The 24316-nt window shown below is 59.6% G+C and overlaps 4 protein-coding genes and 1 long non-coding RNA gene across 11 annotated transcripts; 2 read left to right on the forward strand and 3 right to left on the reverse strand.

Moving 5' to 3' along the window:
• Positions 1 to 277: 277 nt before the first annotated feature.
• SHARPIN (SHANK associated RH domain interactor) lies at positions 278 to 3941 on the forward strand. Of its 3 annotated transcripts, none has more exons than XM_019724833.3 (9): positions 278 to 511; positions 790 to 964; positions 2563 to 2700; positions 2771 to 2912; positions 2996 to 3086; positions 3163 to 3316; positions 3396 to 3514; positions 3602 to 3730; positions 3808 to 3941. In XM_019724833.3, exons 1-9 carry the CDS (start codon positions 278 to 280, stop codon positions 3889 to 3891), a joined length of 1266 nt encoding a protein of 421 aa, XP_019580392.1. In that variant the 3' UTR covers positions 3892 to 3941. The 3 variants fall into 3 exon arrangements, with proteins under 3 accessions (XP_019580392.1, XP_019580401.1, XP_019580411.1); XM_019724842.3 differs by having other exon boundaries at positions 2783 to 2912; XM_019724852.3 differs by lacking the exon at positions 2563 to 2700.
• Positions 3942 to 4934: 993 nt separating this feature from the next.
• Positions 4935 to 7353, reverse strand: CYC1 (cytochrome c1). 2 transcript variants are annotated; one of them, XM_074316636.2, is made up of 7 exons: positions 7189 to 7353; positions 6396 to 6592; positions 6185 to 6311; positions 5944 to 6101; positions 5701 to 5861; positions 5329 to 5429; positions 4935 to 5228 (listed from the first exon to the last, which is right to left on the reverse strand). In XM_074316636.2, the coding sequence occupies exons 1-7, from the start codon at positions 7315 to 7317 to the stop codon at positions 5124 to 5126; spliced, it is 978 nt and encodes a 325-aa protein (XP_074172737.2). In that variant the 5' UTR covers positions 7318 to 7353; the 3' UTR covers positions 4935 to 5123. The 2 variants fall into 2 exon arrangements, with proteins under 2 accessions (XP_074172737.2, XP_074172738.2); XM_074316637.2 differs by having other exon boundaries at positions 6396 to 6885; positions 7189 to 7330.
• A 146-nt stretch (positions 7354 to 7499) lies between these two features.
• LOC141567842 (uncharacterized) lies at positions 7500 to 10267 on the forward strand. Of its 2 annotated transcripts, XR_012490730.2 has the most exons (3): positions 7500 to 8539; positions 9241 to 9353; positions 10055 to 10267. It is a non-coding gene; the product is annotated as an uncharacterized LOC141567842 (long non-coding RNA). The 2 variants fall into 2 exon arrangements; XR_012490729.1 differs by lacking the exon at positions 10055 to 10267 and having other exon boundaries at positions 9241 to 9985.
• A 1292-nt stretch (positions 10268 to 11559) lies between these two features.
• Positions 11560 to 15333, reverse strand: GPAA1 (glycosylphosphatidylinositol anchor attachment 1). Of its 3 annotated transcripts, none has more exons than XM_074316589.2 (12): positions 14764 to 14972; positions 14309 to 14488; positions 14113 to 14224; positions 13810 to 13957; positions 13630 to 13731; positions 13350 to 13546; positions 13109 to 13281; positions 12853 to 13006; positions 12602 to 12697; positions 12285 to 12475; positions 12033 to 12203; positions 11560 to 11915 (listed from the first exon to the last, which is right to left on the reverse strand). In XM_074316589.2, exons 1-12 carry the CDS (start codon positions 14835 to 14837, stop codon positions 11672 to 11674), a joined length of 1842 nt encoding a protein of 613 aa, XP_074172690.1. In that variant the 5' UTR covers positions 14838 to 14972; the 3' UTR covers positions 11560 to 11671. The 3 variants fall into 3 exon arrangements, with proteins under 3 accessions (XP_074172690.1, XP_019580365.1, XP_088655376.1); XM_019724806.3 differs by having other exon boundaries at positions 13085 to 13281; XM_088799250.1 differs by lacking the exons at positions 14113 to 14224; positions 14309 to 14488 and having other exon boundaries at positions 13085 to 13281; positions 14764 to 15333.
• A 733-nt stretch (positions 15334 to 16066) lies between these two features.
• On the reverse strand, positions 16067 to 18032 carry EXOSC4 (exosome component 4). Its single transcript, XM_019724819.3, has 3 exons — positions 17802 to 18032; positions 16567 to 16773; positions 16067 to 16467 (listed from the first exon to the last, which is right to left on the reverse strand). Exons 1-3 carry the CDS (start codon positions 17970 to 17972, stop codon positions 16108 to 16110), a joined length of 738 nt encoding a protein of 245 aa, XP_019580378.1. The 5' UTR covers positions 17973 to 18032; the 3' UTR covers positions 16067 to 16107.
• Positions 18033 to 24316: the final 6284 nt, after the last annotated feature.

Here is a 24316-nt window from a genome sequence, read left to right on the forward strand (position 1 = left end):
ACACGAACCGACCGGCTGCAGCCTCCGCCCGCCCAAGCGTCTAGGGCAAAGGGCCCGCGCCCGCCTTTCAGTCGCGGCCGGCGCTTCTGTCCCTGACACTTAGCCCCGACGTACAAGCCTCCAGACAGCCTGGTCCTCCTGAGTCCATCTTGGGCAAAGCAGGAGGGTCAGACTCGGCCCCGTCTCGCGCTCCGACGCACTGGCCGCGTCCGGAACCCCAGGCACGCGGCCCTTGTTTCCGGCGGGCACAGGCGCTCAGCGGCCCGAGCCCACGGAAATGGGCTCGGAGGGCCGGGACAGGGCCGGACCGGAGATGGCGCCGCCGGCAGGCGGAGCGGAGGCCGCCTCGGACCCAAGCTCGGCCGCAGTGCTGCTGGCCGTGCACGCCGCGGTGAGGCTCCTGGCCGCGGGGCCGGACGCCGAGGCACAACTGCGGAGGCTGCAATTGAGCGCGGACCCCGAGCGGCCTGGGCGCTTCCGACTGGAGCTGCTAGGCGCGGGGCCCGGGGCGGTGAGTGGGGGCAGCGGGGGCGCGAAGCCGGAGCCTAGGCCCCTCTGCTTGCCCGCCAAGTGCCCTGCAGCAGTTAACTTTCCTTGCTTCCGTTTCTTGGTCTGTAAAATGGGGATGATGCTGATATATATCTTTATGGAACTGTAAGCGTTTCAGAAGATAATGAGTAAAGAGCTTAGTACAGCGCAAGTAGCCAATAAATGTTACCTCCTGTGCCTTTGATCATCGTGCAGTGTGTGCGGGAGGAAGCACTGAGCCTGGACTCTCGCTCTCCTCAGGTCAGTTTGGAGTGGCCTTTGGAGTCAGTCTCCTACACAGTCCGAGGCCCCAGCCAACACGAGCTGCAGCCTCCACCAGGAGGGCCTGGAACCCTCAGCCTGCACTTCCCCAATCCTCAGGAAGCTCAGCGGTGGGCAGCCCTGGTCCGAGATGCCACCGCGGAGGGACAGAATGGTCAGTACACTGGAGCAGATTCATTCGGTTAGCCAGGGACTGTGCTGGGAGTAGGAGTAGCCACAGCCCCCCATGCCTGGGTGGGGGAAGTCGTCCGGGAAGCGGGGCCCACCTTACCCACTGCTGGGGTTCTGGGAAGGCTCCCAGGAGAGAAAGTGGAGAAAAGGAACAGGCCAAGAGCTGGAGCCTGGAGAAGCAGACAAGTGTGGAGGGGAAGAGCAAGCAGGCACTCAGGACCTGGGTGAGAAGATAGACGAGCAACGGGAAGGTATTCGGTGGGAGAGTGACAGGCTCAGAATTGAGCTATTTAAGGTTGGTTGAAAAACAAAACAAAAAGATTAGTTGAGACCTGCATTCGTGTTGGGTGGTGCAGGTCGTGCTGGAGAAAGGGATGTTTCCAGAGATGCTCAGGAGATGGAATTGGCTGGATTTTGTTAGTGGCTGAGACAGAAAATGGCGGATGAAATACCATGGGGCTCCCAGAGAGAGAGCCTATTTGGAAGGGCATAGAGGTGGTCCAGTTGTTACACGTCTGGGGGGAGCAGGAGTAGGTGGATCTGGGCTGGAGCTGGGGCTCTGGAGAGTAAAGATCAACCAAGGTCACTCGGAGAGAAGCAGAAAGAGAAGAGGGTCTGGCAGGCAGACAGTGCACCAGGGAAAGCCCACAAGTGTGCAGGAAGAGCTGCTGGAGCAGGAGGCACCTCAGAATGGAGGTAAGAGGCCCAACAACAGTGTGCAGGGGGAGGAGGCCTTTTCCATTCGTTCATTCACTCACTCAATCATCCACTCAGCAGATGTAGCCTTCGGACTCAGCACTCCTTCAGGCATTGGCGATTAGCATGAATAACTTCAAATCTCTGCCCTCTTGGAGCTTGTGTTTTGCGGGGGGAAGCAGACATACAAATTAAGCCATAAAATTCTGTCAGGTGCTGGAAGGGGTTTGCAATTTACAATAGAGAGGCAGCAGCGAAGGACTCCGTAAGGACGAGTGAAATTTGAAAATTGAGGCAGGAGCCATGTGGCCAGAGCAGTAGGTCCAGAAGCCCTGAGGCCGTGCCCTCAGCAGGGGACAGACAGCTCGAGATACTGAGGGCCTGAGGGTGTCAGCACTGCATGGACTGGGCCTCAAGGAGAGCAGTACGTCTAGCCCAAGGCCTGAGAGGCTTTGTTTGGCATGGGAGCAGTCCAAGGTTTCCTGGGGTGGTGGTAGAGCAAGGAGAAGGGTGGGTGGAGGTCCCATGCTGCCTGCAGGGCTCCTTCAGAGGGAGGGCTTGCTTTCCTTCTGCTGTGAGGCCAAGGGAGCCTGAGAGAAGTTGCCTGCCTCTGGAGGAGGGGCATAGGTGAATCCAGAAGGACTCCAGAGCCCAAGTGCGGCCCCAGCTCTGAGGGGTTGGCAGGGCCCTGACAGTGTGCAAGGGCCAAGGCTCTGGGCAGCCTAGATAGAAGTGTGGCCAAGGCTGGGACCTGGCACGGGCTGGGACGAGCAGGGAGGAGGTAAGGAGCCTGGAAACCTGAAGTCACATCAGAGGCCTAGAGAAGTACTTGGCTGGGGGACGATCTCAGGAGACCACCAGCCCACCCCACACCTTCCCTCCTAGGCAGTGACAGCCTGCCTCCAGCCCTGGGCTCGGAAACGTGCCCTCTTTCCCCATCCAGTCCCCCTGAAGTGCCCACACCCAAGGCCTCCCAACCCAAGGTGGATGTTTCCTGGAGCCCTGGAGACTTGATGGAGAAAGGTAAAGGCAGGTGGCCAGAGGGGGTTGGGGGAAGCAGGCTTGCCCGGCTGTGATGGCTCTCTCCTAGCAGAAGTGCTGGCAGGGCGCCTGGCCCGAGCCATCGAGGGTGGCGATGAGAAAGGGGCAGCCCAGGCAGCAGCTATCCTGGCCCAGCATCACGTGGCCCTCAGTGTCCAGCTCCAGGAGGCCTGCTTTCCTCCTGGCCCCGTCAGGTGAGACCTGGGACTTCTCCTTCACCCTGCCCTCCAGCCCTCTCAGGTTCCCCACCATGCCCCGGCCCTACATTCTGATCCAGGCTGCAGGTCACAGTTGAAGATGCTGCGTCCTCTGCCCACGTCTCGCTGCAGGTCCACCCCCACTGCACCATCGCGGCCCTCCAGGAGCAGGTGAGCACAGGGTCTGGGGAGCCCTGCGGGGCAGGCACGTCAGTGACACTGCCTGGCCCTGACACTCTGGCCACAGGTACTCGCGGAGTTGGGCTTCCCACCAGCAGTGCAGCGCTGGGTCATCGGTCGGTGCCTGTGTGTGCCTGAGTGCAGCCTGGCTTCCTATGGGGTCCGGCAGGACGGGGACCCTGCTTTCCTCTACCTGCTCTCAGCCCCTCGAGAAGTCCCAGGTCAGTCCTTGACTGGGCTGGGGTGAGGAAGGTGGGGGTGCAGCCTGACATGTCTCTGAGCCCCACCCCTCCACCCCAGGACGCAGCCCGCAGCACCCCCAGAAGACAGATGGGGAGTTAGGCCGCCTGTTTCCTCAGTCACTGGGGCTACCCAGAGTCCCCCAACCAGCCAACTCCAGCCTCCCCAGCCCCCTTCAGGTAGGCAAGGGCCCAGGTAAGGTGGGCCTGCCAGCTGTGGGCACTGGAAGGAAAGGGTGAGCAGCAATCGTCTCCCCCCTTCCCCAGCCCGGCTGGTCTTGCCCTTCCTGCACTTTCTTCAATGCCCCAAGCCGACCTGGCTGTGAAATGTGTAGCACCCCGAGGCCCTGCGCGTGGGACCCCCTTCCCACAGCCTCCACCCAGCAGCCACCAAAGGTACCAGGGACAGTGGAGGGGAGAGGATGGGGGCCGGGGAACAGAACAGCAAAATGACCCATCTCCCCCCACCCCAGGTCACAAGGAGAGAGGATGGCCCTTCCCTTCCAGGCCCAAGGTCCCTGGACCCCCTCCTGAACATCTCAGGGGACCTCTGCTGACTGTCGCTCACTGGGGACAGAGCCAGAGACATTAAAGTACTTCTGAGCCAGTTGAGTGCCCCCACTTTGTGCAGACTGGGCTGCTGGGAGGATGGAGAGCAGGACAGTCCCACTCAGGAAACTTGGGAGAGGGAGCGGGGCCTGGCCCTCAGCAGCAGGGCTCCCCAGCCAGAACAGAAGAGTGTACTTGGACCCCAGGTCCAGGGATCCTAGGGGCATGGCGCTAAGATCTCTCCCCACCCCACTCTGGCTTCTGACCACTGTGCTGGGGCCCTTGATTCCCCACCCTGGCTGGTCGAGCCTCCCCTAGTCCACCCAGAGCCCCTCAGGCGTGCTCCCTCTTTTTGCCCTCCCAATTGGCCACTACTACCTGGGGTTACTCTAGCCAAGACGCCCTGTACATTCCCCTCTTGGGGACAAGGAAAGCTCAAAAGCTCAGAGCCCTGAGCCAGGCCCTCTGCTAAGAGAACACCTCCACTGACAGATCACAGCCACCCGTCCCCTAGCCTGGACCCAGCCCCAGCTACCCTGTGCATGGCTAGGAGGCACCATCCCATGACAGACACCCCACCCAGACACTTGTCCACCACCCCAGTCCCCTCCAGAGGAGGTGGCCTCTGCCTGCCTATCTCTGCTTCCAGAGCATGGCCGAGCGCAGTCTGTCATCTCCCAGCCACACCCAGCCCACACCAGCTCCCACTTTAGTCCAGACCTCTGCCCTGTTGGAATGCTGCCCTCAGAATGAAGGCCAAGTGGTTCGACACTGCCACTGGGCTGGTTACTCTAGCAGGCCCTGGACCATGGCCAGTCAGGCCTGGCCCTTTTCAACTGTGCCTGGCACTCCCCACACCAGAGTGCTGCCACCCTCTCCTCCAACAGCGAGCTCTCTGCTTCCTGCAGCACATCCAGTAGCGAATGGACTCTCAACCACTGGTCAGAGCAGGTCACACTGCATGGACACCCCTGGGAACTCTGACAGCAAGGGTCTCAGTCCCAGAGTGCCCTGCAAACCTGCACTCCCACCACACCATAGCTCAGATATGTATGTTGAGAAACTTAATTTATTTTCATGATGGAGGCTGAAGGAGCTGGAGCCTGGTCTCCTGCCCCTCCCCTCTTGTCCTACAGGAAGAGGGGTTTGGCCGAAGGGCCAGCTGAGGCCTGAAGTGGCCCAAGCAGCTCCTTGGCTGGGGGGCCCATTCAGGCAGGACGGTAGCAGGCATGGGGCAGGGTCACTTGGGCGGCCGATATGCCAGCTTCCGGCTTTTCAGGACTGACCACTTGTGCCGCTTCATGGCGTAGATCAGGGGCAGCAACAAGCCCATCATCAGCAGCATCTGCAGTGAGGCAGGCTCAGGGGGGTGGTGGGAAGGACCCTGCCCAGCTCCCAGCTCCCAGCCCCTCCCATGTCCACTGTGCCCGTGGCCCGACTTTCACCTTGAGCCCCATGCGTTTGCGATGATCGTGCTCTGGCTCAGATGCCCAGCGCAGGAAGGTACACACGTCCTTGGCTACCTGGGACATGGTAGCTGGGGTGCCTAGGCCAAGGACAAGTGGTGAGGGCTGCCCTTGGAGTCCCCTGCCCAACCTGAGGTCACCCTCCGAGCATTCCCTCCATGGAGCAGAGAGGTTCCTGCCCAGAGTTTCAAAAGGGACAGAGGACTGAGCTGGACACACTGTGAAGCCTGCCCACGAGCCCCCTCATACAGGCACACAGCGCCCCAGCCAGGGAGGGGGCAGGACCGTGGGCCCAGGGACCCAGGGAAGCATCCTGGCAGGGGGGGAGGACCCATCGTGGGGAGGTCTCACCATCATCAAACTCCAAGACCTCGTCGTAGATGGGAGGGGCCATGGCAATGGCCTGGCCAGGAAAGTAGGAGTTGAAGTACAGGCCTTCTCGCAGTGACACCCCGGTGGGCGGCTCACAGTAGCCAGTGAGCAGGGAAAAGACGTAATCCTCGCCACCATGCCTGGGACCAGAGTCATGCCTGTTCAGTCCCTGGCCTGGTTGGCCGTTTCCTCCCACCCCCAACCTGGTGGGCAGCCGGGTACCTAGCTCGCACGATGTAGCTGAGGTCAGGGGGCAGTGCTCCGTTGTTGGCTGCTCGGGCAGCCTCAGGGTTGGGGTACGGTTTGGGGAAGAAGTCCGACAACTTCCCTGGCCGCGTGAACATCTCCCCATCCTCATTGGGGCCGTCTTGAACCTCCACCTGCCACCAAGAGCACCATCACAACTGCTGTCCACCACGTGGGAGCCCCAGCCCCTGTGTCCCCGGCACCCCAGGCCCCGCACCTCCTCTGCCAGGGCCTTAGCTTCCTCCTCTGTGTAGCACACGCCCACCAGGTGGCGGTAAGCCACGTAGTCCATGCTGTGGCAGGACGAGCACACCTGCTTGTATACCTGGAAACCCCTCCGGATGCTAAAAGAGGCACAGGGTTAGAGGCTCCCAGGATTCCACCCCACCCAGTCCACCCAGAAGCTCCCCAGCCAACCAGCCGCACACCTGGTGTGGTCCAGGGAAGAGAGGAGGCCACGGTGGGACCACGGATAGCTCGGGGGGTGCAGCTCCAGGTCACTGGCACTCACCGCAGAATGCAGAGCCACGGCCAGCCCCGCACCCCCTGCCGCCAGCATGCCCAGCGCTGACAGCATCACTTTCCGGCCCCGGGACAGGCCAGACTTCGACGACAAGGACATTGCCTGCAAGAGCCCCGCTCAGCGCCTGCCAGAACACCACCCAGCCCTACCTGGGATGTGACTCTCAGCGCCTACCTCTCCCACTCATCCACCCGGCACTGGCCACCTCCTGCCCGCCCCACTTCTCCGCGCTGCCGACCCCTCGACCGTGATTCGGCCCTGAGGAGGGGATGCGAGGCGTATTCTTGGATCCCGGGCTGGGAATCCAGCCGAAGTGAGCAAGGGTGCTGGGGCAGGCCAAGGTCACGAGCAGCTGGCCGAGGTCAGGCTGAGGTCACTTCAGGACGCGGGCCAGTCTGAAAGGCCGGAGCGGAAGCGAGCCTGGTCGCGCACCCCGAGGAAAGCCCTCTGCTCCGACCCTGCAGCGCGCCAGCCCCGCCGTCCCCCCGCTCGACACGAGGCGCCTCTGCTGCTCGGAGAAGTGGGCGCCGGGCCCTGCTCCCAGAAGTCACCTAGGTCTGCTGGCGGCCGAGGCCCGGCAGGGGCGCCGGGTGGCCGAGGCCGCTCCCCCGCTGCCCGGCCCGCGCCCGGAGCCTCCCCGCCGTGACCTTCACGGGCTGCGGGGCCACGCGTCGGCCGGGATCCGGGCCAGCGCTCACCTGAGGCGTCCGCAGCGGGAGCTGCCCGGGCCGCGCGCCGCACAGCAGACCCCGAGCCCGCGCGCCCGGCAGCCCCGCGCCCCGCGGGCCCAGCACCGCCCCGCGAAGCGAAGCCGCCGCAGCCGCCATCTTGGCCGTCTTCAGCGCGGCCGCCGCTTCCGTCGGCCCCTGCGGCGCCACGAGAGCTTAAACCTCGCGAGAGCCTGGGGGCGGGGCGGGGCCGGAGAGCGCGGGGCGGAGGCACCTTGTGGCCGCGCTTCCCCCGTTGTTGTGGAAACCGGTGGTTGGGCGGGGCCTCGTCGCGTCTCCCTGTTGCCGTGACAACGTCCACCTGCTCTGGTTCCCGATCCCGGCTGCTGGTCTCTGGGGCTCGGCAGTGACGCGCCGCCCCTGCCCGGGCGCCCTTGGTCAGGAACCCACCGTATATCCGAGGCCATCGCGCGCTTTCGTCCAGCAGCACGTCCAGACCTGCGCGGTGGAGCAGCGGTTGCCGTGTCTTCCCGCACTCCCCCTCGGCCACAGGCAGGACCCCGGCTCCAGGAAAGGGAGGGCACTGCGGGAAGGCTGGGGGCCTCCGGGTGTGGCCCTTCACTCCTACCCTGGCCCACACACATGGGCTGGGTGGGCCCTCCAGGCTGACCTCTGTGCTCCCCCTTGTCCAAACGACAAGAGTTTATTAGGCACCTATGTCCAGAAACCGCCAGCCAGCCACAGAAGTCAGGAGCATGGCAGCCAAAGCCCCTCACGAATCTGCTGTCAGTCCTCAGTGACGATAGAGGAGTAAGGGCCTCGGAAAATCTGCCTCTCCTCTCGCCTTCCATAAGAGCAAGGAAAAAACTAGCAAAATGGTCAAAATCAACTTTTTCAGAACTTTGGAAATTAACCAAAGGTAATGTTGACCTTAAAAATAAAACAGCCAGTTATTTTTCCCAGAAAAAAGAAAGGGTTTATTTGGGAATGGCAGAGAATTGCAATTCGAGATAAACATGCTATGGCAAAAACTATAGGCAAGTCCAGCAAACAAAGGAGAGGAACATTACAGAGAAAAAGGAAGTTGGGAGGGGTGCTTTGAATGAAAGTCCCTTGGAGGACAGCCAGAGTTCAGGGTGGTGACCCTTCTCACTGGCTGAGTGCATGAATGTTGATAGCCAAAAAATGGAAACAACCCAAATGTCCATCAACTGATGAATGGGTAAACAAACCGTGTGGCATGTCCACACCATGGGAGGGTTCTCAGCCATACACAGGAAGTACTGACTCGCACAACATGGAGGAACCTTGAAAATGGGATGCTGAGTGAGAGCTGTGGTCACCAAAGACTACATCCTGTGCCCGCTGATGCAGAATCCAGGTGAAGCAAATGTTTAGAGACGGAAAGTAGACTAATGGGTGAGGGGAGGAGGTGCACGTGGGGTGGGAGCTGTTCAGGTAGGGGCACTTAGAGGTGACCATGGCACATTCAGGAGCTGGAGGTGATGTGGATGGGGCCTCAGAAGCCTGGGTGGGAAACAGGACCTGAGTGTGGGCATGAAGGCAATGGGAGCCGTGGGAGCAGCTCACAGGTGACGGTGCCCGGAGTAGCCCTTGAGTGCCTGATACTGAAACCTCAAGTCGAGTGTGGTGACTTGGCAAAGGGTCTGAGGACAGCATAGAGGAAACCTGGGACCCCCAGGAGAGTGGCCTGAGGTGTCTCAAGGCCAACGAGGGCTTGTGCGGAGGACCCGGTCATGGGGAGGCTGCTGGGTGTCGAAAGGCGGGTAACGGGTGGTCTCACCCCACATCACAAGCCATAAGCAAACCTGCAGGCCCCTGTGGAAGCCAACAAGTCTGCCTGCCCCCAGAGCTTCCTTCTCAACCTTCACAATGGCTCTCACAGGGCCGATTCTTTCCTTCTTTCACTCAACAAATACATACTATGGTGAGTGCCTGGCTCTAGATGTGAAAGCGGCAGGAAATGACAAAGTTCCTGCGCCCATGGCATTTCTCTTCTTTGGCAAGGGAGGCAAGCAGCACGTGAGGACTTACCACTAAGTTTGATTGTTAATTCGACAGTGCACACGTACTTCTGGATCCATCCAGCTGGCCACCGCCCAGGACAGCCCCTCCTGTCCCGGTTGGAGCTGGATCAGAGGGACAGAACCCTGAATGACAACGGCTTAAGCAAGGTAGAGGTTTGTTTCTTCCTTGTAAGTGAAGACCCCTTTAGCAACCAGGGCTGCCGTGATGGCTCCGAAGGTCAAGCCCCGTCGTGGTCTCCCTCCACCCTCTACATGGGTTGTATGCATATCCCAGAGACTCTTCACATCCCAGCCATCACTTCCACGTTCCCGTGGGCAGCGTGGACAGGAGAGAAACGGGCTGTGAAGGACGTCTCTTCTTGGAATTCATCCCTGAAGCTTCTGTCACATCCTGTGGGCCATAGCATAGTCACGTGGTCACACCTGGCTGCACCAGCCTGGGAGTGTCTTTATTTGGGGTGGTCTGCACTCGTATGAAAGCTGGGGCTCTACGGCTAAGAACAGGTATTGGGGGACAAGGAGCAGGCTGCCACTCTCAAAGTAAAGTGTTTAGAACCTTATACTCATCCCTTTTACACTGACATGCATCTTTACCACCTGACATTTGCTTTAAAAACTAGTGACAGTGAAAATCAGAACAGAAATTCTGTCCCCAACACGTCAGCTTTGTCACCCCATGGTACCCTCCCACTCTGCATGGAGCCGAGGGTTCTGCATAGGGAAGAGCTCAGACAAACAGATCATCTTTCAGCTTTTTTTTTAATAGTCTTAACATTTAATATGTCTCAGCTTGTCTTTTTAAAAAAATTTTATTTATTTATTTTTTAATTCTAAGTGTATTTTTCCAGGACCTATCAGCTCCAAGTCAAGTAGTGGTCTCAATCTAGTTGTGGAGGGCGCAACTCAAGTGGCCCATGCGGGGATCGAACCAACAACCTTGTTAAGAGCACCCTGCTCTAACCAACTGAGCTAACCGGCCACCTCCCTCTTTCAGCTCTTGTCTCCATTTGTGTGTCCCGTGATTTAATGTATTTTCATGACTGTGTTCAAGCAACTGCCTAAGTCCAGTTAAAAATGGCTGATTGAGGCCAAAGTGGCTAAAGTGCCTGGAAGGGATTTTGTATTAGGTGCCAGCCCACAGGGACAGAGACAATGGGCGACCACGACAGAGGGATGTGCGGGTGTCTTGGAAAACAGGAGGCCCACAGATGAGTGGTGCCAGACGTGCCAGGGGTGAGACCGAGAGAGGCCAGCCTGGGGGGTGTTCCTGGGGGCACCGAGGTGTGGGGCAAGGGCTGCTAATCTCTCTGCAGCCTTAGGCACCGGAAGTGACTGGAGGTTCCAGCCAGACCTTGGGGTGAGCAGGCCAAAGACAGTCACAGCAGGGTCTCCGGCACCCTTTCCCACCTCATCCCAACAATACTGGACAGGCACACGCCCCCTCAACAGGGGACCAGCAGTGACTTCCGGAGAGAGGCCCCCTAGAAAATCCCTCTGGGTGCTGGCCCTGGGGGCGGGGGTGCCAGCTGACTCCCAGGTGTGGAGGGGAGCCTCCCGTGGGAAGACGAGCCCCAACGCAGAGGCGGGCCCAGGGGAGGGTCAGGGCGCTGGGGCTCCCCTGGGACGGGGTTCTGAAAGGACACTGGTGCTGCGCTGCTGCTCCAGGCCGCGCAGCTCGGCCTCCCTTCTAACCCCAAGACCTGTACGAGGCTATACTCACCTCTGCCCCGTGGGTACCTCTGCCATCCTGAGGGGAGGCCTCCCTGGGCTAATGTGGCACTGCTTTTTCCTCCAGAATGGACACTGGGTGTCCCAGCTCCTTTCAGGGGTCCTGGTACAATCAGCGGCTTCTTTGTGCTGGCCGACCAGTGCCCTCCTCTGGGGGCTGCGTCCCTGTGGCCTGGGTGGGCTCCCCTGCTCTGCTGTGGCCCCACACACCATGGGCACCTGGCCTGGGCTGCTCTAGCCAAGGAAGCTGGGCCAGGTGGCCCTCCCTGCTCCATTCCCAGCCCACAGCCCACTCTCCGGGCCTCCTGTGTGGGGTTCCAGCTCCAGCCTCAGCCCGGCAGCTCCAGCCTCAGCCCGGCAGCGGCAGCCCCAGGGCTGACTACACAGTGTCATCAGATCCCTGGTGCCTCCCCGGTCAGACCAAGCCTTGCCCCACGTTCCCTCTCTCGGCACAGATCTCCAGGGCTGAGGGAGTGCACACGCAGCTGGGGCCCCCACTCCTGCCAGCAGTCCCCAGCAGGCTGGGATGCTCTCCAGGAAGGTGTGCAGGAACACCAAGCCCCACAGGCAGCTTCTCGCCCACTCTCCCAGGGGCCCCACGTGCACAGTGAGCGGACAGTAGGCGTGGGGCCCAAGGGCAGCCAGAATAAGACACCTGTTTATTTCCTAGGAAAGGGAGTACAGGGTTTGGGGAGTTCCCACCATAGTCTCGTCTTCACACAGGGGGCGAGGGGACATCACTTCCAGAAGAGCACATTCCAGAAGAGCAGCCAGCAGGGGTAGATGCCCAAGGCCAGCAGCGGGAAGAGCAGGGCCCCGTATGTGTGGTGCTCCAGCACACCCTGGGCCAGTGCCCCCAGGAAGAGCTGCCAGCCCTCGATCAGCGACAGTGGTGCCTCCTGCAGCTCCCGCCACAGGAACAGGCTGCCCAGGAGTGTGGCTGCTGGGCTCGTCAGCACCAGCAGAGCAGCGTAGAGTGGCCTGGGTGGAGGTGCAGAGGCAGGGTGGGCTGAGTTGGGGAGAGGGGTACCATGTGGGGGCGGAGTCTGTGGTAGGGAAGAGTCTGGTCTCGGGGTCTCTGCGGTGACCAGCACATACCGGGGACCACAGGGCTCAGTGAGTGCAGCGGCAGGCACCATGGTGGCAGCCAGCAGGAAGCCCAGCGAGAAGTTGGTGAGGGCGATGCAGGCCAGCTGTAGTGCCAGATAGATGAGGGCCACCAGCTTCAGCGCCATCCAGCCCCTGTCCGGGGCCTGTGCACTCACCACCCTGCAGGACAAGGGGTGGTGAGGCAACTGCATGTGTGTCCAAGGCAGCCCCTGCCAGAGCCCGCCCAGCCTGGCCCCTCACCGGTGTGTGCTGTGTGGAAGGGCCAGGCCCGCCGCATAGATGGCCAGCAGTGTCAGCACCACGGCTTCAGCCTCGGCCACTGGGAAGTGCTGGGTGGCCACATGCTGGCCCAGCACCGGGAGGGTGTAGAGGGCCACGCCCATAGCCTGGGAGATCAGCAAGGGCGCCACCAGCGAGGCCAGCCCCACACCCTGCAATGCACATAGGCACCTGGAGATGGGCCCCGGGGTCCTCAGCACCCCCAGTGGCGACTGAGTGGCAGTGACCACCTCAGGACCCTGGAAGCCCACCCCACGAGCAGGAGTGAGGACCATCACCTGTGCAGGGGGCAGAGGGGCACAGGGTGCAGAGGCCGCCCCCGCCTCCGCAGGACCTGCCCCGGCCTCGTGCAGCCGCATCCACAGCTCCAGAGCGTGGTCTTGTCAAGGACGCTGACGAGAGGTGTGATGGGGTCTGCCGGTGGGGACCCCGGGCTCCCCCACCCCAACCCCAAGGATGGGGGGCTCTCCCAGCTTAGAGTGGAGGGGACCAGAGGCTGGCCACAGTGGACAGTGGGAGCGCAGGATATCTTGAGACCCAGGACCAGGAGCAAGAAGCCGACGGCGGGCATGTAGAGGCCGATGGACACGAAGCGGGCCAGAGCAGCCAGCAGGTACAAGAAGAAGGACTGGTGCAGGCGCTCCAGCAGGTGGTTCAGTTTGCGGAACATGCCCTCCAGGGCCCTGCCAGGTGCAGGCCGGCGTCACAGCGGCCAGACCCCACCCCCCACACACCCAGGACAGGGGCCCAGAGCCACGTACTTGCCCACTGCCACCAGATCATACTTGTACTGGCGAAAACTATTGATGCCACGCAGGGTCAGGGCCTCTACGCGGTAGCGCAGGAAGAGGCCGTGGGGGCCGTGGGGGCGGCCAGAGGCCTGCTGCAGGACCATGAGCAGCAGAGTCTGCAGACCCTGCAGTGGCCCATCTGCTGATGTCCAGTCCTGGGGCTGCAGCTTAGAGGGTAAGAGACAGGGTCAGCTCACCCCCACCCAGGCCCTGCACCCCCAGGCAGGCCGCCTACCTTGCCCTGCAGCGTGCACAGCAGCCCCCCTTTCTGGCAGAAGGTCTGGAAGAGGTTGAGCAGGTCAAGGTTGGGTAGCTGCCCATTGAGCCCCTCCACAGCCACGTCAAGGCTAGTGACTATGTCACTGCTCAGCTCCAGGGCCATGGCTGCCTGGATGGCCCCAGCCCGGCCCTGCAGAGGCGATGACTGCATGCCTGTAGGGGAGGTGAATGAGCTACCCATGGGGGCTGAGTGTACAGTGGTCCCAAGAGCAGCCAGGCCGGGCAAGAGTACCCACCAGTGACATTGGTGTCGTGGTAGGCTTCCAGCCAAGCCTCAGTGCCCAAAAGGTCGTGTTCTGTCACCAGAAAGATGATGTCTTTGGCCCAGTAAATCTGCCCTGCAGGCCAGAGGCAGGGTCAGCAGGGCATGAGGCAGTGGCCAAACCTTCCCTTGCCAGCAGTAGCCCAAGCCTCACCCCGGAAGTGGGCAGCAAGTGCCAGCAGCAGCCCCACAGCTTGGCTGTTGGTAGAGTCAGAGCCACAGGGTACGGTGAGCACCAGAGACTCAGTGCTGGCAGCTCGAGGGGCCCGCAGGATGCCGTACACGTTGGTGCCTGCCACCACCTGCATGCAGTATTGACGGGGAGGCCTCAGCACCACCCCATCCTCAGGCAGCCAAAGCCTCCCCTTTGGGCATATAATGCCCACCAGGGATTTCCCTGGCCCCAAGCCACCCCCTCAAGGTGCTGAGTCCCAGGCACACTCCCTCTCCACAATACATAGCGCTCGTGAGTCTCATCGGGAAAGGGCAGTTTCCGGGAGAAACTCTGCGTGTAGACCTCCAGCCCCAATGACCGCATCGTTCGCTCCAGCCAGGCCACTGGCAGAGCCCTAGAGACACAAGAGAGCTTCTGAGCAGAGCTCCCTGGCCTTGCCCACCACTGCGTGCCCCATGCCCACGGCTCCACCGCTCACCCCGACTTCCTACGGTGGGCAGCGAAGTCCCGGGCAAAGCCCCGGGCACGGTCTCCGCCAGCGAACTGCTCCTCCACCATGGTGGAGCCCATGGCGTTCTCCGACATGTAAGTGCGCTGGGTCAGCGGCGGGAAAGCCAGGGCCAGGAACCAGGCGATGCCCGCCACGTAGCTCAGCACGCTGCCGGGAGAGGGTACGGAGGGGCCACCGGAGCGTTGGCGGGTTCTGGGACCCCGGGCCGTGGCCTCAACCTCTACACCCGGCGGCGACCGGGGCGTATCGAGGGACGTGAACCCGGAGTCACGGCATGCGGGACGCCCGACGGGAGAGCTGGCCACGGGCCTGATGTCCTGAGTGATGCCGACAGGCGGGAGGGGACGTGCACCAGCAACCAGAGGGGCCACCGGCAACTCGAGCCCCAGGCCCTCGCCTGCCTCCACGGGCCCCGCACTTACCAGAGCGGCGCGTTGAGGCGCAGCACGAGGCGGGCGAGTGCGCGCCGGCGCACCGGGTCCGACAGGAGGCCCATGGCGGGGCGGGGCCGTGCGACTCCGGGACCCCGCTCCGGCCGCCAGCTGCAGCCTGCGGTCCCGCTCGCCGCTTCTGTCAACGTCGGGCTCCAAGCCCGCCCGCACTTCCGGTCCCGGCGGCCCTAGCGTCGTCGCGCATGCGCAACCCCTCCAACCCGCTCCGCCGCGCATGCCCGGAGTAGAGGGGGTGTGACGGGAGCCGGACTAGAGGCGGGGTTCCGGCGCCTCAGTGTAGAGAGCCGGCGGAGAGCGGTGACCGTCCGCCTCCGCTCTGGCCAGTCGCGGGCAGCGAGAGAGCTCCAACTCGAAGGCTCTTAGAATCATAGAAGGGTGATGAATTAGGGCAGGTGGGTGGAAAACGCAGGTGGCGACCAAAGCCTGGATGACCGGGATTCTGAAGGTGCTGCTCCCGACTGGCAATGACAGTTCTGAGTGCCCGTGGAGTGGGTTCCGGAAGTAAGAGGGCTTCTGTGAGCCGACCAAGGCGTTGGCATCCTATGGATGCCTGTCACCACAAATGGCAGTGGGTGCCTGAGTGGAATCACAGCGTGAGCCTAGCACCCAGCTTATGGAGTCAGATGACCAAGGGAGGACGGCGAAGATGGTACTACCAGCCAAATCGGGTTTCACAGTGGCTGCGGAGCACTCCTGTCCAGGTCAGGAGGTGACTGGCACTGTGGGGAGAGGCAGCCTCTGGATGTGGACTACAGGGGCTGGTGGTCTGAGAGCAGGAGGTGGAGGAAAGGGGGAGTCTGCTAAAGAGTACGGTGCAGTGGTGGGGAGGGCGGTGTCTGTGTCTCACTGAAGACGGGTCAGAGCTGAGAGAATACTCCAGGTGAGAACATGTGTCTGTTGAATTTTGGAGCTCAAGGTAATTGCAGCATAGGCCCAAAGAGTTCCATTTGGTCCAAGCCATAGTCCACAGGACGTGGGACATGGCCTGCCACATCTCCAGGGTGGGCACTCAGCTAGCTGAGTTCCCCCTCAGCCCTGTGCTCTGGGCCCCAGTCTACTACTGGCCTAGCTCACTAGGCCAGGCCCCACCTGACTGCTCAGCTACCTTGAACCATTCTGGGCATAAGCTGCTCTCCCCCCCACCCCGCCCCTTCTTCTCCAGATTTTGAATCCTGAGGCTGCAAGAGGCATGTAGTTCATGTGCGGGGAGCGTCCCTGGTCACCCCCAGGAGCCAGGCTCTGAGAGCACGAAGTGCCGTGGGGCGTTCGAAGTGCGGTGGACTGTGGTTTTATTCTGGGCATGGGGGCCGATGCTCAGTCCCCCAGCAAGACAGAGGCCTCACGCACATGTTGCCGGACCACACGGTCCAGCAGCGCATGCACATCGCGGGCAGCGCGCGCCGCAGCCTCCAGCACCTGCTCCAGATGGTCCTCATGCAGCCTGGCATCCATCTCCAGCAGTGCGATCTGGCCTGAGGCAGGCAGCAGGGCCAGGGCCAGCTGGGGGCCACCAGCGGCTTCCTCCACGTGGCTGAGGTCGGCCAGAGCTGTGCCATCCACAAAGCCGGCTGAGCAGGCACACACAAAGTCCCGCATAGGCACCCCAGCGTCCAGCACTGCCAGTGTGGCTGCGTTCACGCACGCTGCATAGGTCCCACCATCTGCCTGGAGCACCTGCAGGGACCCCCCCAGTGGCATCAGTGCCCTGGGCTGCCGACCCCCACGACCCTCACACCCTTCCTGTCCCTGGGGGGAGGGCTGCTGCCTGCTCACCTGCACATAGATGTCAATCTGGGAGCGAGGATGCAGCTGTGTCAGGATGGCCGCCTCGAAGGTCTGACGCAGTTGCAGGCCCATCTCACAAGACTTCCGATCCCCATGTGGCCGCCGCTTGCGCTCACCTGTGCTGAAGGTTGCAGAACTGTATTGACAGTTCACCAGGGCCCTATCTGGCAGGGCTCGTGCCCGGGAGCCCCGGATCTGGAGGAGAAAAGACACATGAGCCAGGCCCATTCCTCCCAGCTCACATTAGCGCTTCCTCTGGCTCAGGCCTAGAACTTCAGCCTCCCTCCTCCCTCCCCACTACCTCCAACATCTCAACCAGTGCAACTGAAGAGTCTAAGCCACCATCACCTCTGGATCTCCTCTGTCTTAACAGGCCTGTTTCCCTCCTTGCCTCATCCCCTCCCAACCCATTTTCCATTTGTAGCCAGAGCCAGTATGTTTACAAATATCAAGTCTGATTCTGTCTCCTCTGCACAACCACATAACCTGCTCACCTTCCAAAGGCTCCCCATCACATGTGAGATAAAACCCTACATCCTACCCCTGGTCTACAAAGCCATCCCTAGAAACCTCCCGATCTCATTTGGAATTATTCCCCATCTCCCCCAGCAGCAGCCTTTCTGCTCCGCAAACGTGCTTTGCTTGTTTCCACCCGCTCTGGCCGCCCCCCTCCTAACTAGTCTCCCCCAGGAAAGCTGGGCTCCTAAACTCATGCACTAAGCAAACGTTTTTTTTCAGTGCCTGTGCTGGCAGGCACCGTTACAGCGCTGGAGATACGGCAATAAAACAGGCGGCTTTAAAGTCTCTCTCCTCCTGGAGCTTATGTTCCAGTGGGGAGACCAACGAGAAAGAGAAGTTAAATTGGTGTCTGAGGTGACAGATGCTGAAAAGCAGGGAAGCGTGTGGTTGTAGGGGACGGGACTTGAATAAGGTGGTCTGGGGAGGTATCATCCAGGCCGTGAAGTCGGAGTAGAGAGGAGAGGAAAGAGGGGGAGTGTGCCTGGCGCCTTGCGGAACAGCATAGAGGAGTGGAGGGCGCAGGAGACAGTGGCCGGTGAAAAGGGCAGGGACCACCGTGCACCGCAGTGTAAGGACTTCGACTTTTAGTCCGATTGAGCCTCGGCCCCGAAGATGTGCTGCGTAAACGGAGACGCGCCGGCCGTGGCCTCCCGAGCCTGCGCTCACCCGCCCCGAGGTCGCCCGGCTCGCGCACGCCCACTCGCCTCGTGCGGCCCGTAGACCACCGCTAGCGCCTTGGTGTTGCCCTGCTCGATGTAGGCCGAGCCGTCGGCCTGCGCGAACACGCCCATGCGCGCCTGGATCTTGCGCAGCTCCCCGGCCCGCCGCCCGTCTATCCGGTAGCCCTGGTCCGACAGGAGCTCCAGCCCCGCCATGTTGCTCCGCCGCCAGCCCGCTTACGCCTCTGCGCGAACTACGGTTCCCGGAGGCCCTGATCCTCACTTCCGGTCTCCCGGAAGTCTAGCGTTTCCGGCGGGCCGGCTCCCCACTTCCGGACTCAAAATTGCTGTCCCAGGTGGTGTCAGTGTCCTCGTTGCCGGCTTCGGGGGACTTGGTCGGTGCTGGCCCAGGAGGAGAAGGCTGGGCCTGGGGCCGTTTGGGGAGATTTTCCGCGGCCGCCAGGGTTCGAGACCCACTGGAGGCAGAATCCCCCGGCCGCGTCCCTATGTCACGGGGCTGTTCTCACGGCGCCCTGGTCGCTTCCGCCGCGCCTGTGCCCCGCGCCCGGCTCGGCTTTGCTTGTCTTTGAAGCCTGGAGTCTCCTGGGAGGTTCGCGGGCGGGAGCAGCGACGGCTGGACGCAATCCTGGCTTCGTCCTTGCGGGCTTCCAGTCCCTCCGCAGTCGTAAATACCCGTTCTCCCAAGTTGGGACACTTTTCCTTCCTGTTTAGTGTTTCCATTTGTCCATTTAAAAATAGACATAACTTTATATTATGCATACACATGGTCACAGTTCTTTTCAGAGCAGTTTTTTTTTAAAACAAAACAAAACACAGGACTTGATTGGGGAACAGTGTGTGTACTTCCAGGACTTTTTTCCAAGTCAGGTTGTCCATTCAGTCTTAGTTTGTGGAGGGCGCAGCTCAGCTCAGCTCCAGGTCCAGTTCCCGGTTGTTAGATGCAGGGGTCACAGCCCACCATCCCTTGCAGGAGTGGAGAAGTTGAACCTCCAGCCTTGTAGCTGAGAGCCCACTGGCCCATGTGGGAACTGAACCGGCAGCCTTCTGAGTTAGGAGCACGGAGCTCCAACCGCCTGAGCCACCGGGCCGGCCCCTCAGAGCAGTTTTAATGTTCTTTTCCACATTGGCGTGGTTTTTCTGTCTGCACACCCCCTTCCCCCATTGACTTTAACATAATAAGTGGTAATTTGCATGTTTTTCTCTGTACATACAAATTACACACAAATACAGGAAGTTGTATGGGTATAGCCATAGTGGCTGTTGGAATTCTGGTTGTGTTTTAAAGTGGGGTCATTTCATACACATTCTGTTTTTCACCCCCAAAATACCTTATGAAATCCATCTAAATTGTCCTGTGGAACCCATTAATATTTTGTTGGCTGCGTGAAACCTGTGGGGTAGTTGTGCCAGGATGTACCCCCCGCTGCTGTCCTTCGTGGGGCATAGCTGTGTGTCCTCAAGTCCAGAATCCGCCCCTTCAAAGGCGGTTACTATCGCTAACCTCTTCTGTGCAGCTGTCAGGCTAACTTGTTTCTCTGCAGGTCTCGTAACTTTTTGTTGAAAACGAAACACTAGATAATCTATGCAGTGGCCCTGGGTCACGAGTAGACAATCCCTCCTTGGGCTTGTTGCTGTTCAGTAGTTTATTCCTTTAGTGGCTTGTCTGGGCCAGTGCTGTGAAGTCAGTTTCCTGCCAGTGTGCAGCTGCTGATGCCACCTCTCAGCCCACCCCCCTTCCCCTCCCACCCCAGTTCTTATATTTAAGGCTAGCTCCCCAGCATCTGGGTTAGCATGGCTTAGGGTTCAGCCCCCTGTTGGGCAAAGACTGCTTGAGCTGTCCACCAGTGAGGCACTGTCCTGTGCTGCTGGAGAAGGCTTGCCCCATGTACAGCCAGTGTAATGGGCCGCAGAATACCCGCCAGAGACGTCCAGGTCCTGATGTCTGATAGCTGTGATTGTTACTTGTACGGTAAAAGGAACTTGGCAGATGATTACGTTAAGGATCTGGGAGCGTGTCCTGGGTTTTCCAGGTGGGCCCCACATGTAATCACAAATACCCTTTTTTTTTTTTTTTTTAATTTATTTTTTAAATTTATTGGGGTGACAATTGTTAACAAAATTATATAGATTTCAGGTGTACAATTCTGTATTACATCATCTATAAATCCCATTGTGTGTTCACCACCCAGACACAAATATCCTTTTAAAATAGAAGCAGAGGGAGATTTGGATACGGAAGACAGAAGGTGAGGTGACCACAGTGACAGAGATTGGAGTGATGTAGCCACAAGGCAAGGACAAGGGAAGGAAAGAATTCTCTGGAGCCTCCAGAAGGAATCATTCCTGCTGACACCTTGATTTTAGCGCGTAACACTCACCTTGGACTTCTGGCCTCCAGAATTGAAAGAGAAGAGAGGTCTGTTGTTTTAAGGCTCCCAAGTTTGTGGTAATTTGTTAGAGCTTTCTCGTAACTGCTCACCACTAAGATATCCGTTGTCTTCCACAATACCACACTCCGCCTCCAGAGAAAGCCAGCCTGCTCAGCCTTGCTGTGGAGCTGCTAGGCCTCCTAGCCCACCGCTCACCCTGGGCGGGGGCGGATGGACGCCTGCTTCACCCAGAGCAATGCCCCATATCTATGGGCAGGTGGTGGGGGGGATGGTAGGCCTTGTCTTCTCGCTTGTCCTTCTCAGTGGAACCTTCACCCTGCAACTGGAGTCCTGTGTTCTGGCCTATACCCCCTTGGAGGAGAGCCTTCGTAATGGGGAGCTGGGGTTGGGAAGGAGCAGTTTGGGCTCAAATGTCACTGATTCCTGCTGCTGTTACCAAGACTTAGTCGACCTCCTGGAACAAATGCTGTTTGCCCTTTGGTCAGTATCCAGAGTGAGAAGGTCACTCAGCCTGCCTGGACATCCTACCCTGCCAGGCCTTTCACAGTCAAGGCTTGGCACCAGCACGCTGTCATTTCCATCACATTCCTCTGGTCAAAAATAAGGCACATGGCCAGTTCATTCCATGGGATGAGAAATGGACCCCTCCTTGAGGGGAGGGCAGCACGTGCATCTACGGGTTGCAGGAATTGGCTGCCCGGTGGGCACACCCTGCACGATCCCAGGACTGTGACTAGAATGGATTTTACGCCCAACATTAGGTTATGTTATATGGCGAGCTGAGGTATCCTGGCCGAGCCTGACTTCACCAGGTGGGCCCCTCGAAGGGGTGAGGCCACTGCCAGGCTCCTCCGGCAAGGTGGAATGGGTTGCTTCTGCCAGGAAGGAGGGTGCATAGCAGTTGGGAGAATAGCTACTCAAAGTCCCATCCCAGGTCTCACAGCACTGACTTCCAATGGAAGAGTGCACGTCATTTCTGCCTCTTTTATCATCAAGTCCCAGGCTTCCTTCAACTGGGAGGCTGTGCTAGTTTTCTGTTGGGTAACAACTGATCACGAAGCAGTGGCTTAAAACTGCATCCGTTAACTCACAGCTCTGTAGGTCAGACGTCTGAGTACAGTGTCTGCACTGAGCGCTTGGATTTGAATGACTGTCTGATCCGACTTCCTTTCAGCATGAAGAAATTTCTTTAGTATTTCTTGTAAGGTAGGTCTGCTAGTACCAAATCCTGTTTTTGTTCTTCTCAGACTGTCTTTATTTCACCTTAATTTCTAAATGATCGTCCTGCAGTACACTGGGTAGGATTCTTGCTTGAGCTTTCTGACGACTTCGAGGATGTCATCCCATTGTCTCTGGCCCCCACGGTTTCTGATGGGGAGTTAGGTGTTGGTCTTCTATGTGATGAGTCATTTTTATGTTGTGACTTTTGAGGTTTTCTCTGTCTCTCAGTATTTTGACTGTGATATTGACTGTGGACAGCTCCTAGAGGCTGTCCACATTCCTTGCCACATGGAGAATCTCCCTGGCATGGACTCTCTCTCACACTTTGCCTCTCTTTTACCAGGAAGAGGCCTGTCCTTCGAGGGGCTCACCTGACGAGGTCAGACTCAGCCAGGATACCTCAGTTCGCCACATAACACAACTTAACATTGGTCGTAAAATCCATTCCAGTCACAGTCCTGGGATCGTGCAGGACGTGTCCACTGGGCAGGAAACCTTGCGGCTCTCTTAGAATTCTGCCCCCACAGCTCACCTTCCAGCTTCCAGAGTGTCTGAGTTGAAGCTGACTGCTCCGAGCCTGTCATCCTTTTTGGGGTAACATCACTAGTTCTGTCAGAAATGCTATACTCCATAATCCTTAGACTTAGGTTATTTCTGAATTATAGGAACCATGAAAATGGTCATTATTTCTACTGAGATTAAGTGCAGCTGCCACCATGTCTCCTGGAACACTGCTGTCAGAGATGTCACCCCACAGCCAGCACCAGTGAGAACTTCCACTGTAAGTCACCATGCCACACTGAAGCAGCTGGGAAAGGGCCACGCAAATTTCAGGAAAACCTACTGGTTAATGAGTAGAAACTACACTGAGCAAACCAGTTAATAGGAAACGATGATGTGAAATAAGTGATAAACGTAACATGAGGAAAACACTCAAAATGATGGCAACAGAACTGTCCCATTAGAAAACAGACTCCATGAAGGAAGTCCTTCATATGTTGGAAAATGGAAACCCAACTGTCAGCCTTGGGGGTGGCTGTCCTCCCCAGGAATCTGCTGTCCTCAGACCTGTCATGGGGCCTGCCTGCTGCCTTCCCCTGAATGTAGGGCCGTGTCCAGGGCACCACCTTCTATGTGACAATGCCACTCCCTGTACCCCTGCAACAGGCCCAGCACTTGGCCCATCTCTTGGCCTCCAGCCCCAGCCTAGCATGCTCGCTGGCTCACCGCCGCCCTTGAGCTCTGACTAGCTGAGTTACCACTGTCCAGCTCCTGCTGCTACCGGGCCAATGTCCCCTCCCTCAGGGAAGCTCAAACACCCACCCTCCTGACCCTTCAGATGCTGTGCTGGCCATAACCATCTCGGGGACCATGCCCAGTCACCCAGCCCCACAACCTGGCATAGGCAGGTGGGGACAGGCAGATGGGCAGGTGGGGATGCCTGAATCTCGACTCCCCTCCCTGCAACACACCTATACTGGGCAGAGATGAAGGAGTTTCTGTCTTCCAGGAGGGGTCTTCCCAGAGGGACTCCAAGGCCAGGTGCCCGTCTGGGCTGCACTAGTCATTTGGCCCTGGGGGAGGCTAGACGTCAGCGGTCCACACACCCTGCTACCGGTGGTCAGAGCCACTAGGCCGTGGCTCTGAAGCCCCGGAATGTGGCTGAGGTGCGGGGGCAGGGGTGGCACTGACCTCACAATGCTACGGTCCGCTGTCCCTGGCCAGCCCGCCGGCTGCTGGCCGCTGCTACCCCCACGGCCAGGCATGTCCCTCCTCAGCAGCTATGAGGGCCTGCGGCAGGAGATCCAGCGGCTGGCGCAGGAGAACGAGGAGCTGCGCCAGCTCGTGCAGCTGCTCCAGGAGAACCAGGAGCTGAAGCAGGTGCTCAGGAACCGCAGCGGCAGCCTGGGCTTCTGCGGCTCTGGGCTCCTGGCTGAGGTGGCCTCCAGCCCACGGCTGCCCCGGCGCAGAACCATCAAGTTCAAGGATGCTGAAAGACGTGAGCTGCGAGGGGGTTGCGGGGGCTCTTCCTGGGGACCCAGGAGGCTTCCCTCATTCAGCTTGTGCCCAGAGAGTGAAAAGGCGCTATGACGTGCTACAGAGGGACATGGAGCAAAGCAACGGACAAGGGGTAGAGGTGGGGCTCTTTTAATAGGGTGCAGCAGACAGTGACAGATGATAACATCACTGAGAAAGTGACATTGGAGCAGAGCTGGACCAGAGTGAGGGAGACATGAGGCTGGGGTGGAACTGTCCAGATGAACAGTCTGTGCAAAGGCCCTGAGGTGGCAGTGAGCTGGGTGTGCTGAGGCCAAGCTAAGGCCAGTGCTGGTGGAGTGGAGGGCAGATGGGGACCAGGAGGGTCTTACAGGTCAGAGGGAGCCTGAGGGCAGGCTGTGTCCCCCCAGGGCCAGTACCCTCTAGGCTCCCTGACCCATGGAGGCTGGGGTGGGGTAGACAGCCCCTCTTCTGGTGAGAAGTGACAGCGCTTTGGCTAGGGTGGGGGAGTGAAGAGTGGTGAGGCCTGGATACATATTTTGAAGGTTGAAGTAAGAACAGGACTTTTTGCAGGTTGGGCTGGGGTGTGAGAAGGAGGGGCTGGACAGTGGTTCCTAGGGTTTGGCCAGACGCTGCAAGTGGGGAGTTGCCCCAGGAATGGGCGGGTGGGAGGTGACCCCAAACCTCACGGAAACAGCACTATGCTTGGGGAAGCCTCTGGCTGTGCAGGGTCAAGGGGAGACATGACTGGGCAGGTGGGCTCGCTGAGCAGGGCAGGAGCCAAGACAACTGGAGCTGTGCCAAGGGCTGGGTAGGGACGCGCCAGCCCAGCGCCATCCTGCTCTGGATCCCGCTGGAAAGGCCCTTCTGGCCTTCCTCGGGTTGCTCCCGGCAGAGGGCGGAGGGCGGAGGCAGCCCGGGCAGGCCAAG

The sequence above is a fragment of the Rhinolophus sinicus genome, chromosome 6 (genome assembly GCF_057876585.1).
Source record: "Rhinolophus sinicus isolate RSI-liver-muscle chromosome 6, RSI-T2T, whole genome shotgun sequence".
NCBI lineage: Eukaryota > Metazoa > Chordata > Mammalia > Chiroptera > Rhinolophidae > Rhinolophus > Rhinolophus sinicus.

Bases quoted from the DNA above. Each gene is read 5' to 3' on its own strand.
- SHARPIN (XM_019724833.3), top strand. From the start codon at position 278: ATGGGCTCGGAGGGCCGGGACAGGGCCGGACCGGAGATGGCGCCGCCG. The intron at 3,515-3,601 runs GTAGGCAAGGGC...CCCCTTCCCCAG, and splicing joins GCCTCCCCAGCCCCCTTCAG to CCCGGCTGGTCTTGCCCTTC. The intron at 3,731-3,807 runs GTACCAGGGACA...CCCCCACCCCAG, and splicing joins CCACCCAGCAGCCACCAAAG to GTCACAAGGAGAGAGGATGG.
- CYC1 (XM_074316636.2), bottom strand. From the start codon at position 7,317: ATGGCGGCTGCGGCGGCTTCGCTTCGCGGGGCGGTGCTGGGCCCGCGG. The intron at 6,593-7,188 runs GTGAGCGCTGGC...GGGCTCTTGCAG, and splicing joins TCCCGCTGCGGACGCCTCAG to GCAATGTCCTTGTCGTCGAA. The intron at 5,229-5,328 runs GTGAAAGTCGGG...GCCTCACTGCAG, and splicing joins GCAAACGCATGGGGCTCAAG to ATGCTGCTGATGATGGGCTT.
- GPAA1 (XM_019724806.3), bottom strand. From the start codon at position 14,837: ATGGGCCTCCTGTCGGACCCGGTGCGCCGGCGCGCACTCGCCCGCCTC. The intron at 13,007-13,084 runs GTACGTGGCTCT...TGCACCTGGCAG, and splicing joins GATCTGGTGGCAGTGGGCAA to GGCCCTGGAGGGCATGTTCC. The intron at 12,698-12,852 runs ATATCCTGCGCT...TGACAAGACCAC, and splicing joins TCCTGGTCCTGGGTCTCAAG to GCTCTGGAGCTGTGGATGCG.
- EXOSC4 (XM_019724819.3), bottom strand. From the start codon at position 17,972: ATGGCGGGGCTGGAGCTCCTGTCGGACCAGGGCTACCGGATAGACGGG. The intron at 16,774-17,801 runs GCGAGTGGGCGT...TTTCTCCTCCAG, and splicing joins TGGTCTACGGGCCGCACGAG to ATCCGGGGCTCCCGGGCACG. The intron at 16,468-16,566 runs GTGAGCAGGCAG...GGGTCCCTGCAG, and splicing joins AGATTGACATCTATGTGCAG to GTGCTCCAGGCAGATGGTGG.